Consider the following 13,915-nt stretch of genomic DNA (forward strand, 5'->3'; position numbering starts at 1 on the left):
CCAGTTACAGAAGCATCCACGCAACGGATTGCTCGATGGATTCGCACACTTTTCGCATATTTTTAGACGGGGCACGTGCTCCACTGACGTAGCCAGAAAAGGGGCACGAAGCAGACGCGGGAGGCAAATTGATTCAATTTTACGCCTCACTCCACTCGCATTGCTCATCACAGCAGATTTATTGACGAGGCAGCGAGCGCGTGTGATGGCACTTATGATACAGCTAGGCATAATATATAGTATCCATATAGATATAGATATAGATATAGATATAGATATGTATACGGTGGCCTGATCGGGCGGAAAATTTTCAATTTGCAAACAAAAATAAAAATTTGAAATACTTTTTTTATCAAATTTGAAAAATTTCGAGCATAGCGAAATACAAAAAAAAACCTCTTTAATTTTTACGATGTTTTCTGTTTTGAATTGAAAATATATATATATATATATATATATATATATATATTTATATATATATATAAATATATATATATATATATATATATATATATATATATATATATATATATATATATATATATAATGATATACACTATGCTATATACCATAACATAATTTTAAAAAATATCTATCGTCGTCTCACGTCACGATGGGTAGAAAACACTGCGCTCTGATTTGCGTAAGCACAAAATTTTGCTTTTGCAAAAACAAATAAATATTAAATCTTAAGCCCATAAACTTGATGTTCTATACCATATATATAGATATATGTATATATTTTATATATATATATATAGATATATAATGTATGCTGTAGAGCTGGCACGCGGCCTGTGACAGGGTCTTTAAAATATTTTTGTCTATAGAAAAAATTAGTTCTACTATAATTATGAAAGTATGTTTCAAATGTAGAAATTTTTATAAAAAAAAAAATAGATAATTGAATGAAATAAGAGCAGTAAATATGAAAGATATATAAAGGTGCGGTGTTTCTTAAACACATAAAGAAAGAAAATAAGTTATAGAAATTGGAAGTGTATATAAATCTAGAAACTTGGGTGGGAACTGTGTTAAAAATAAACCTGAGAAAAACTACTAAGCAATAGGAGTAACTCATTGGGAAGTTCATGGATAGCTCTAGAGATAAATAATAAAAGTTGATGTTATACACCCATCAATCTACATCTGTTTATTATTGCTTTTTATCTAGGATCATTTGAAAACGATCTGTGACTTGGTGAGTGCCAAGATTAATTGATAGCAGCGAATATAAATTATATTAATCATGCACAAAAAGATTTTAAATAAATCTATATTAAAAATTTAAATATAAAGAACCATAAGCAAATTTCCCAACTAGTCACAAAAAATTCTAGTTAGTACCATTTAGTAGATAAAGCTCACATCACATGTTTAGCTGCTGAGGCTAAAATTTAATTTTTATCACGACGCAAAATAAAAAGTGAAGAAAATTCATTAAGCAAAAATATTTCAAAGCGGGGAAATGGATGGAAAATTGTATTTATTTTTAAACTAATTAATTGGCCCCACGCCAGCAGCCATAAAAACGTGAATCTTTTTTGTTTTGCAAGCGACAATAACAACAAAACAATATATAAATTCTTTAGCATTATGTCAAGCACATATGCTTATATGCACACATATATACATATACATATATATATATATGTATATGTATATAGATACTTGAGATGCACATTAATATAGAGCACAGATATTGCAAATTGGTTTTTCCCGTTGAAAGGCACAAGCTATAATTCTGCCAATAAACACACATAGGTAATATGCCCAGTGCGCTCGGCCTGTTTACATTATCCACAACAACAACAACGGCAGCAACAAAAATGAAGAAATATTTAAAATCAAAATCAAAATCAAGGCCAATGTCGTCAGCGGATAAGAGTAGCTTCCACTAATGGATTGGATGGGCCGATTTGTCGATTGGCTCGATTGCAATTCCAATCGCAATTGCCATTAATGCATTTTGGCATTTTGACAAAATATTACCAAGCGGCGTATTGAATAAAAACAATAAATAAAACGGAATCGAAAGACAGAGACTACTTAGGAAATACCTTGTAGACAGAGACAGACTAACATGCTGCTAAAAAAATGTTTTGTTTCATAATAAAATTCAGATTTAACCATAATACAAGTTCGCATTTTCTATGTAACTTATGCATTAAAGAACAAAAAACTTCAACTAATAAGGCTAATAATCAAAAGAAGTATAACTGTCTCGCTCTCCCTCTTCTAAATACAGGGTATATTATCAGTCTATAATTGCTTTCTCAAACATTTTATCGTTCTGCATTGCAAATGCAGTGTAAATGTAAAATTTAATTGCCTTTGATGTGCCATAAAATTGAAATCGATTTTTTCTGTTAACGCAAATTGATTTTGCTTCCTACCCTTCACTGGACAATGGGTAAAATATCAATTTGAGGCAACTGCTGTCATTTTTGAATGTAGGTCAATGGATTGTATAACCCTTGTTATCAACACATTAGCTTTTTCTAGTGATAAGCAATAATTGTTCATAACTTGGGCAACTTTTTTGAAAGCGTTTGACTAAATGCAAAAACTAAAAGTCAAATGAGTTGAAAAATGCGCGTAAAATTGAAATTTCTATTAAAAGTTAGAGCAAATTGCAATTTTCATTAGGCAGTATATAAACACAAACGCATTTCACGGACTGTCGAAAATAAAAGCATACTGAATAAACAATAACAATAGCAAAAGCCAACTGAGCGTAACGAAAACAATTTTAAAAAACTTTAATATTTCGTAACGACAATCAAAACTGGCAAAGAGAAGGGTCCAGTTATATAAGAGATACATTTTGTAAAATATTTGCAATTGAAATACAATAAATTCTATCAAAATATGTATATAAGCGAAAGATTTTGAATATTTTTAAATAAAATATATATATATAAATATATATATTTTGCATAACAGTAAATATCAAATATTACAGGATATCTCAAGGTTAAACTAGCCCATTCATTCATTCCTAATCATTTCTTGTTGTCAAATTCATATTGCAATTAAATAATTAAATATTTGTTCTCAAACATTTTTATATTCAAGGCGAGTTGTTAGCATAATTTGTATGGAAGCCTTCGGGTAGTTTTTCCCAACTTTTTTTTTTGTATTTTTCGACCTGCGTGCTATAATAGTCCAAAAATACACATAATTTACACAGCTTGATAGAAAAAATGAGAAAATAACAAAAACAAGCATAAAGAATAAGCCAAATCGAGTGTAGAGTACAATGTTGCGTACATGAAATCCAGTCGAACTGTTTGGCCAGGCAAATTGGCCGGTTTGTTCAGTTTTCAGTGGCAGTGGCAGATTTTTTGATGCTCGTTCACAAAATTAAGTAGAGTATATTGCTTTTGGTTAAGAGGGGCTTAGGTATCTATAAGATAGAATAATTTTGTTAGGCAGATCACCAATGTCATTCACTAAAGATCGACCTAATCGACCATTTAAATTTCTTGCATCCGTTAAACGCGCATTGCGCAGTTGGTTATACCCCAAATTCTTACTGATTTTTTGTTACTTGAGGTCTGGCCAGGCGGTACAGCCATATTAGCCCGTAATTATTACAAATGCCTATATTTAATTTAATTTTGCTTGCACGAATTTCGTTTGTTTTTCAGTTTTTTGTTTTTGTATTTCTGCTTCTGTTTGTGTTTATTGATTAATGTATTTTGGTTCGCGGCATAGTGCAAACAAATAATCTTTCATGCAATGCATAAATTAATAAATATTTTACTCAAAATACGTTTTTCTGCAGCTTGGAAGAAAACACGTGTATATATACACGTATATATATACACATATATACATATATATCTGATTATACTTATATGTTTGGCGTGGGTGTGTGCGTGGTAGTTCTTAAAGTTCGACCTTTGCTTATTTAAATTTTTATATTTATTGCAAAAAGAGCTCATTAAAAGACGAGCACGTATATATTTTCGAATTTTTGCACCTGCTCATTCAGTTTTATAATGTACATAAATCATTATTGTTGTTGTTTATTTTTTCAACAGCACTCAAATGCTTTTGTTTATTTCGAAAAGGCTCAAATTGATGACCGGAAAATGTAGCCGATTGCAAATGCTTCTAATTTGTAGAAGTTTCAATTCAATTGTGAATATGTTTTTGGTTAAGAACACTTGCAAATATCATTTAAAGATATAAATATATGTGTGAAAGAGAGGCTAAGAATTTTAGCAGATAATGCATAAAGTTACAGTTTCTATATTTAATTTAATTAAATAATGAGCATTAGGATATTAATTTCTTCTCTTTTGACCTTAAAGGTGATTTATCAATACCTCAAATATCTAATAGCTATATGTTTTTCTACATTATTATTATATACTTAGCTTCTCTATAAGTATTGTCAACATTCATTCAACTCACCAGTTTGCTTTGGTAGATTATAGAAATCGAGTGTTTTGATTTCAGATGTTTCCACATGCGGAGCAAATCCCTCATACAGATCACTCTCCTCGACAATGCCGCTCAGCTTATCGGCCTGAGCCGATGTGTCGGCACGATGATAGGGCATTTTCTTAGCCAGCTTTTACTTTGTAGCTGTCTCTAGTTACTCGAGAGCAGTCGTTGTTCGTATTCGCTCAGCAAATAGTTGTGGGTGTAGTGTGTGTGGATGTGGGTGTAGTAAGTTTTCCAAGACTTTGTATTTGTATTTTCAGTATTCCTCTTTTTTGTGACTAGATCAACTGTTGTTTGTGATTTTGTTGTTGGGTTTTGTTGGGTCCTCGTAATTATTGTGGCTTATGGAGACAGAAACACTCCAATACGATGATGTCGCGCCGAATTCATTATAATGAACGATTTAAAACAAATACTGCGAGAGCATAGTGGAGCAAAATATAAAAGAGCGGCGCTTCAAAGTCTGCAAAAGATAAGATAAGAGATTATCAGTTGGGTTTTCGTTTATAATTATGTTAATTCTTATGGATTATTCGTAAAACAAGGCAACATAGCAAAGCCAGCTCTTAATCATCTTTTATTAATTCAATTCGAAATTTGTTGCCCAAAAATTAACTTCATTTCCATTCATTTCTCCCATTCAGAAAACTTGAGAAAATAGTTCCGAACGAAATGTTAAAGATGTGAGTAACTGTATATAAAGTTCGCGAAGTAGTTCAAAAGTTAAAGTAAATAATGCTAAAATTCTTTTTTAAACTTATTTATGACAAAACTTTAAGTAAAATCAAGCTGAAATTTTTTGAGGGCAATGAATTTACTCACTCAGCGTAATTTTTCTTGTTTTTTGTTTTGGCCAACTTAAAAGCCTCGCCGGCTGCTGAGCTAAAAGACAGCGCGTTTATCAGTTTGATGCATATTTATTGTTTATTATAATTTTTATGTTTGGCATTCCGAGTTACGGCAAATAAACAAAATCTGTGTAATCCAATCAACAAACATCACTCAGATCTACTTTATATATACATACAAACATATATATATATATATATATATATATATATATATATATATATATATATATATATATATATATATATATATATATATATATATATATATATATATATATATATATATATATATATTTATAAAGAGATATATATGTATATTGTATATATTTATATATACATATGTATAGTCCTTGTTGCGATTGGTTCAATGACACGCATGAAAAACAACTTGGAACATTTTCAATTCATTTGGGCCAGCAACAACGAAAAATAATTCCAATTGTAGACAAGGCGTCAGGCGCCTCTGAGCCATAAAATACATGAAACGGCATTAAATGCCAGAGGCAATAAAAATCTCAACTGGCCAGAAGCAGTCAGTGAGTGAGAGAGATGAGAGTGAGCTGTGCGCTATATAAATACACCATGAAAGTACTTATAAGGCTCCCAAATGTCGCCGTCGTCAGCAAGATAAACCGTTGCTTAGTCAATTGCCGGTTTTGATGTCGATATCTAATTAATATATGCCAAACTGGAAACCGGCACAGATATATCTCGATATATCTTGATTGCCCACAAGAAAAAAATTCCAAATTTGTATTTATAATAAACAAAAAACAATTAGGAGTGCATATGAAATAATTGTTTATATGAACTGGGCCAGCAAAAATGGTAAAAAATAAAATCAATATCGCTTAATAATGTGTGCAGAAAGAAACAATTTTTATTTTGCGCTGGCATTAGGTTATCAATTACATTAAAAAAGGTATTTTATGCAAGATGTGTTTGCACTATAAAATATGTGTTTATGCATTAAAGTATATATTTTATATTAAATATATGATAGACGAGGTCTAAACGAAGAAAGCAATAAATATTATTATTTAAATGCATTTCTAAAAAATATTTGCCAGCTGCAAATGTAATTATAAAATCAATAATTTGCACACACTGCGTATACGTAATTAGCATACTATCCATTTTAATTAGACTGCACATATGGAATATTTATAGCGACTCAAAATGCATATTTAATTTGACTTATAATTAATGAAATTTCATAATAATCAAATTCTTTACAAGTGCCAAACGCTGCAAACGTTTTTCGCAAACGCTGCGTATGCTTAATAAGCATCAAGAGCAACGCACGCTGCATTGGAAGCTCAATCGAGCAAGTAACACAAAACGAAATAAAAACTAAAAATTGATATAATAAAACAAATAAATACGATATAGTTTTAAAATATTTGTTGTTATTTTCTTTTGTTATCGTATTTCTTTGAATGCTTTCATTTCATCGCCTGCGAATGGCGGCGCATGCTAAATAGCTGAGCGTAGCGAGGCTCCCCCGCCCACCATCCTAACTGCCACGCCCACTCGGCCTAGCTGCCACTGTAGGTAAAAACAAAAGCGAAATGCGAAAATTGAATTGCAAATTTCAATTGAAATTCTGCGCACGTATCAAAAACGCACAACAACAGCAAATAAAAATACGAGAGATCAACAACAAATACTTCTTTTAGTTTCATTTGACACTTTTAATGATTTCGCCTGTCAGCAGCAACATTTAGTGCAAGTGGAGGGGCGACGAACGAGGGGCGTGGCTTTGACGAACTGAACTAGACAGACGTGTCTGATAGATCACTGCGTTCGACTGACTTGACAGAGGTGTTAAGCGCCCAGAATGTGAGAGAGACAGTTGCCTGTCAATCGAGCAAACATCCATCGTATACAATCGATAAGGCTGGGTGGTGGGGTGCGGACAATAAACAATTGATATTTGTTAAGTGTGCAAATGTAAATCATTGTGTAAATGGGCGTTGCCTCTGTGTTTGATATATGAAACTACTTAATGATAGCAATTACAATATACTAGTTAGAAGTATGTTAAGAATATTATTCAAATGTTATCGATAGTTATCGAAATTTTATTAGCAACCAATGGGGTCCAAAGATTACGAAAAAAGACATCACAAATATTTTAATGCTTGAACGCTTTAAATATATTTTCAATTAAATTCTTTACATCGATATCGATAATAATATCGATATATGTAGCCTTCTTCACTGATTTATCTGAAAATTTCTTACACACTCTGCTTATTTATAACCTCCGCGTTTTTAGCTTATTAAGATAATATTGCTTTACCAGTTCCAAGATAAGTTAATTATATAGATAAAAGGAAAAACAATGTTTTTAAAGAATTTATAAAGCTAATAATATATATTTGCTCTAATCACAATTTTGCAGTAATTATTTATTAAGACTATTTGGAGCAATTATAAATTTGTTTATGGCTTGCGCTTATCAAGCGGGTCATAGCCCCAATATCAAACTGATAAACAAAAAAGCCCCAGTGGAGATCGCCAATCAAGTTTAATTGCCGTGCAGTAAGGCCTCATTAGTTGGTAATGGACGCATTTTACGCTCAAGTATATAATTTAATTTGAATCCATGTGCAAATTTCATATATGTATGTCAATATTATGCTAGTCTTGCATTTCAAGGTGCCTCAATTCTCAATTTCTGACTGTGGCAAAACAACAATTACCAGTAAGCGAGCGAGCGAGCGAGAGAGAGAGAAAGAGCGAGAAAACTACTTGTGTATAAAACTTATTAAAAAAATATGTTTACATATCGATTTTGTGTATTTTGTTTTGCGAGACATTTGTTGACTCGCCGCCTGCAATTGGCAAATATTCGTTATCAACTCACAAATGTTGCAGCTAATTTAAGCAAATCAAATCAAATCAAATCAGTGCTCAGGCTTAACAACTTTAAACGAATGCCGCAAGTCAATTGAATTCAATTGGACAACACACACAAATGGCAACGAACAACAACAACAACAGCAACAACAAAAAGCCCATTACGAAAAATAAAAATGTTTTTACATTATTTGATTAGTCCGCCCTCAAGAGAACCCAGAACACAGCAAAAAAATAAATACACACAGCTAATTAAAACGTTTATGCAAATGCTCTGACACGATCTGTCATGTCACATTGGAGGTCACGACTGCTACACAACATGTCCATTTAGAATACAGCTTTACTTCTTAATAAATATAATCATAAAAGCTAATAAACTGTGTATAGATTAAAAGCTAAAGAATCCAGAATTGCCATAGCAAATATCCCTTATTTTTTAAAATTATTTGTCTAACAGCAAAAACAAAAGAGTTTCTTTACGAAAACAATTATATATTAAACAAATTATTTCAAGCTGTATTAATAATGCAACTTATATTTATAAAACATTCATTAAATATTGAATTGAATGTTCCAAGCTTATTTTTGCATTACATTTTTGTACGTCAAACTTCTTTCTATATTTATCAGGTTTTGTGCTAAATTTAATTTAATCATTTTATGTCTTTAATTTAATTAGGCCTTTCTTTTACTGAATTTTTAATACTATATCTCTCTATCTCTAGTCAAAACTTATATAATGATAAACTTTTTTTTAGTATTTTGCGATTTTGTATTAAAAAAAATTTTTATGTCAATTCCATTGACCGACTCTCAAAATACATATATATTGTATGAAAAAAGTTATACAAACACGTTATGCGTCCGTTTGCAACTTTAAATATAATTTCAAATAGCTATCGCCCTCAACGAGACAGTTGCAGCGATTAAACGTGGCGGCTGCCAGTGGCAAAATGTCAGCGCCTATTGAGTATTCAAATTTCCAGTGGCAGCAGCATAAACAACTCAATTAGTTTTCATTCGCGAGCGCTGGACACAAATAGATCGTTGTCTAAGTCAAAAGAGACAAAAAGTACCAATAAAAATAAGAGCGGACTCAATTTATTTACAGGTGGCAAGCGTTTGCGCTAATCGAGCGCTCATTTCGTATAATCGGCAGTCAAATGGCGAGCACTTAACCCACATTACATATACAGACACGGACACAAGCTGATTGCTATGAGCGCTTAACGTGCCACCCACACGAGTGACGCAACGTGCAACGTGCCGCACTCGGAACGGGAAACTTACCTCGTCTCTCTTCCTCTCCCTCCCATCACTCTCTCAATTGTTTAGACAATTTTTATGTCAGTTTTGTGAATTGCGCCACAGGCAGCGAGCAAAGAACAAGTGCAAAACTTTCCATTGTTTACCCAATGCATTACAAATTTATGAATGTTATTAGCCTGATGATGCGTGACGGCGTCGTATGTCAAAATGTCAAAGGGCATCACATTGTATGTGGACAGGGCACACCTGAAGCTGAAACTAAAGCTAAATCTGAGAGACGCACGAAACTCAAGAAGCTACAATTGTGACCTTCAAGAATATTCTTTTTATAAACGCAACTAGCATGAAGTAGTTCACAATATGAGAACGAAAGAAATATGTTCAAATCAACTGGACTGGTTCACTTTTAGAAATATGAAGCTGACATTAAAAAGTTCACAATAAGCACCTTTATGAACCAGGTCATGAGTTCTTTGGTAAGAAAAATTATGTTAATGAGCTGGATACAAACTTAAGTAAAATGTTTGAATAAGTGAAACTTTATAAACGTTAAGTGGTTCAAATGAACTTAGCTGCCTTTCCTTACATTTTAGTCTTAATTAAAAGATCTTGTTGTTGACTGCAAATATCTGATAGGGAATAGTATTGCTTAGCTTATATAAACTGTTGTAAATTTAAATAGTTTAAGATTTATCTAAGCACTTAAAGTAAGGCTTTTCTATAACTTGTCATTTAACTATTATCTAATCTGTAATTCGTTTTTCTTTCCCTACTTTTATGTACAAATGGTTTTTCCCACACAGCACAGGTTGCAGTTTTCCAATAGCACATTTAATTACAGTTCCCTACAACCACACGTTAGCCAACTAGGTCACTAAACTGAACTGAGCTGAACCGAACTGAAACAGACATCGTCTACGTTTTATGAGTTTTAGACACACTTGAGCCAAATTTGCATACGATATGAGGTAAGTGTTTGGGGTGCGCCTTGAGGAAAATGAAAAATGAAAAGCGTTTTAGAGTGCTTCGCTTCGACTGCTTAACTGGGCTAACCAGCTGGCAGCTGTCACTGTTCGCAACCCTTGTCCTGCGAGAGTGCAATGACTTAGTAGACCGCCCATTTGGCCCGCCCCACCTCTTTGGCTCTAACATAATAATAAAATTGTGTCAATTTTGCTTGGCAAAAAAAATATATAAATCGAGTAAAGAATCATAATAAATCTAATTTTAAAGTATAGAAGTTGAAATACCCTTGGAAAAATTAATGTGAGAAACTATTCCACATATTGTAGAAAAGCCAAATGAAACCAAAGCTGATATACCCTACTTAAGGGTATGCAAAGAAATGAAAATTATGCCATCATATGCCACAGTAAGCCCTTAAAGTACGTGAAAACAACAATTTCACAAATGTGGGCCAACAGCAAGCACATTGAGAGTGTCGCTATTGAAGGGATGTAGAGCTGGATGGGGCTCTATGTATGTAAGTGTGTGTGTGTGTGTGGGTGGGTGGCAACAGCTGGAAAGGACACTTTGCGTCAGCAGCAGAGCAAATACAAATATACAGCAAATAGAATTGCGTGGAGACACGAAAAACTAGGGACTGGGAGAGAGTGGTAGAGTGGGAGACTGGGAGAGTACGAGCAGAGTGGAGAAACGGATAAGTTGCTGTCTTTTTGTGAGGGCATGTGGTGAGAGCGAGTTGTGTAGAGTTCGCAGAGCGAGAGAGAGAGAGAAAGAGTGCACGATAAGGTAGGGTAAATCAATGAATGAAACACGCACACGCTCACTCACACGCACAAGCACAAGCATACGCACACAGACGCATGTGCGAGCGAGAGGACTACAAGTAACTGAATCAATTTATGCTCCATCACTTGGCGAGAGGCAAAGGGCAATCAGAGGACACACACTAGACGGCGCCAAGGAAATCAACTTGTCAACTTCTCAAACTGCTAGCAAGGACAGCCAACCGAAATATTGTTGTATTAGCCAGAGTGAACACAATTAAAAAACGAAAAAAATAACCAGGCTAAAGGCGAAATCGCGCCAGCAGGCTTGACCTGATTTACTGGGAGCTACCTGTAACAGCACTCCCTACCCGCACCCGCAACCAGGCAGCGTCTTGGTCAACTTGGCCAAGTTTGTGGCAGACGCAGCGACGCTGAAAATGCCAACACGCAAGGTTTTGCGTTTTTTATGTTTTCTTGCAAGCGTCTTTTTCATTTTATTTTCTTTTCGGTTTTCTTTTTTGGCAGCACAAAGGAAAACCTGTATAATGCACTTGCCACAACAACAACACCAGCAACAATACCAGCTGCAACAATAACATTGTGGTTCATTGAACTGCGGCACAAAACAACAAAAGCTACAAAAAATATTGCAATTGCAGCAGCAGCAACATTTTTATTTCTCTTTTTTTCGCTCAGCTTTTGTTTTATTTTTTTGTTGTGTATTTCATAATAATTACATACGAGGCAGATAAGCGCATTGTAAGCGCTATGTATCTAGAAAATCACGTGCATTGGCCCAGGCACAGTTATTTGCGGGCCTCATCTCTTCTTCCACTTTGCTGTATTTTCTTATTTTCTTTGTTTCTTTCACACACATTTTACACTAATGCTGCGCGTTACGAGAAAAACTAACATGGCATAGCGAGCGGAGCAAAGGCAGTAGCCAGAAATAAAAGAAAAGTCGAGAAAGAAAAAATATATATAAGAATGCGAATGGCATAACGCTCGCAGATACCCTGTAACTCTAGCTCTTCAGTTGCATAAAACTAGTTTCATTTTGATAGTGTTTTAAATTGATCAATATAATGTTGAAAATGTATTCAGTTTTTATTGCAAAGTAACAATGAGAAATCTAATGAAAATATGTTCAATTTTCATTCATGTCTCAAAAAAGTATTTTGTTTGATGCCATGCGCACAGGTTCCCTATAACACACCCCACTTTATTTATGTTTCAGACACTGGGTATGATTCCACACACTCAGACACACACACACATACACATAAAATGTTGCATGTGAGAAATGAAGCGGCCAGTTAGCCAAACAAAGGCAGCGGCCGATTTAGCATTGAAGCCGCCTCGCTTCACTTTTTTTTTGTATTTTGGCTCTGGGTGCACACAAATGTTATGTAAGTGCACAAATTTCTCGAGTTTTTTCTCGTTTTTTTTTTCTCATTTTATCCGATATTTTTTCGTTTGCTTGCCTTGGCAAAAGTTCGACAATAATAGGGAAATATGCAACGCCAGCAAGTTTACACAACAGAGCATGCTTATATATATATATATATATATATAGTATCTCGATTCTTAAGCATGAATCATCGCCACTGGCAACTGAGCAACGGATTGCACTCTCTTTGGGCTGTATTATTTACGGCGAACATGGCGCATGAAGCCAACAAACAATTATCGTTACGCATACGTCATGTTGACACAGCAATTTCGCGCAAAAGTATTTAACGATGCATGTTGAACCTTCAGCTGGATGAACGAGAAAAAATGGACATGTTACATGCAAGAGTTAATAGAGTTGATTAATATCTATGTATAAATATCTTTTATTTATGTGCAGAATAGTTGAAGCATATCCACAATAAATTATATAAAACGTTATACTTGAGTGCCTAGACATATTTTCCATTTAGTTACAGTTAACGGATAATAGGTGCTTGATTTTATACAAAGTACAAGTTAAGTTTTTCCTAAATATATGAGCTAACTTATCTGGTTTTTAAAATGCATAAATAGACATTGTATTTAACACCTGAGTTTCTAGTTAAAAACTTATCCGCTTTCAATTGTCAGCTAAATTACAGTGTAAAACAATCATCTCTACGCGTTTAGAGGTGTTGTCAAATAGTTAACAAGGTGCTAAAATTTTTCAAAATCTTTAAGTTAGCTAATTTATGTCATTACCTCACAAACACTTTTGTTTGCAGAGAGGCAAAATTTATAGAAAATAGTTAATCATAATCTAAAATTCCTTATATATTTTATAATACTTGACTCTAAGCTGTAATATATCATCGTGTATAAGAAATCACTTTAAGCAATTGGCTCCATATGTTAATAACACAATTATTAATACCAAAGCGACAATGTAATTGGCTATAATTGCATGCTACTGGAATTCTCAGCACTTGCTAATCAAATAAAAAATATGTTAAGTGCACAATTTGAGGCCGTTTGGCTATGGTCAATGAAATGCCGATGGAGACATCTCAGTCGCACTCAAATTGCAGCTAATTACACACACTTACGCCACTTTAATAGACGCCCCATTGGAGAGGCCCCATATGTCGCCACGCCAAAGAAAAACTAATGGCCCCAAAAAAAAAAATGATGGCCAACAACAAAAGTGAATATGCCCGCCAGTCAGCTAACATTTATTGAACGTCATTGTTACAGGCTAGACGAGACCACGGGTGAGTGCTTAGTACAGTAGAGCAACGATAT

General features: G+C 33.7%; 1 protein-coding gene across 5 annotated transcripts in view; it reads right to left on the reverse strand.

Annotated features, from left to right (window-relative positions):
* Positions 1-13,915, reverse strand: part of LOC111596049 (GTPase-activating protein skywalker) — a 57,886-nt gene that overhangs the window by 29,115 nt on the left and 14,856 nt on the right. For all 5 annotated transcript variants that reach the window (XM_023310097.2, XM_023310094.2, XM_023310089.2 and 2 more), the window contains one exon: positions 4,426-4,921. In XM_023310097.2, coding sequence (XP_023165865.1) covers positions 4,426-4,573 — 148 coding nt within the window. In that variant the 5' untranslated portion in view covers positions 4,574-4,921. The remainder of the gene's footprint in view (positions 1-4,425; positions 4,922-13,915) is intronic.

This window comes from Drosophila hydei, unplaced genomic scaffold (genome assembly GCF_003285905.1).
Source record: "Drosophila hydei strain 15085-1641.00,03,60 unplaced genomic scaffold, DhydRS2 tig00008114-arrow-pilon, whole genome shotgun sequence".
NCBI classification, from domain to species: Eukaryota; Metazoa; Arthropoda; class Insecta; order Diptera; family Drosophilidae; genus Drosophila; species Drosophila hydei.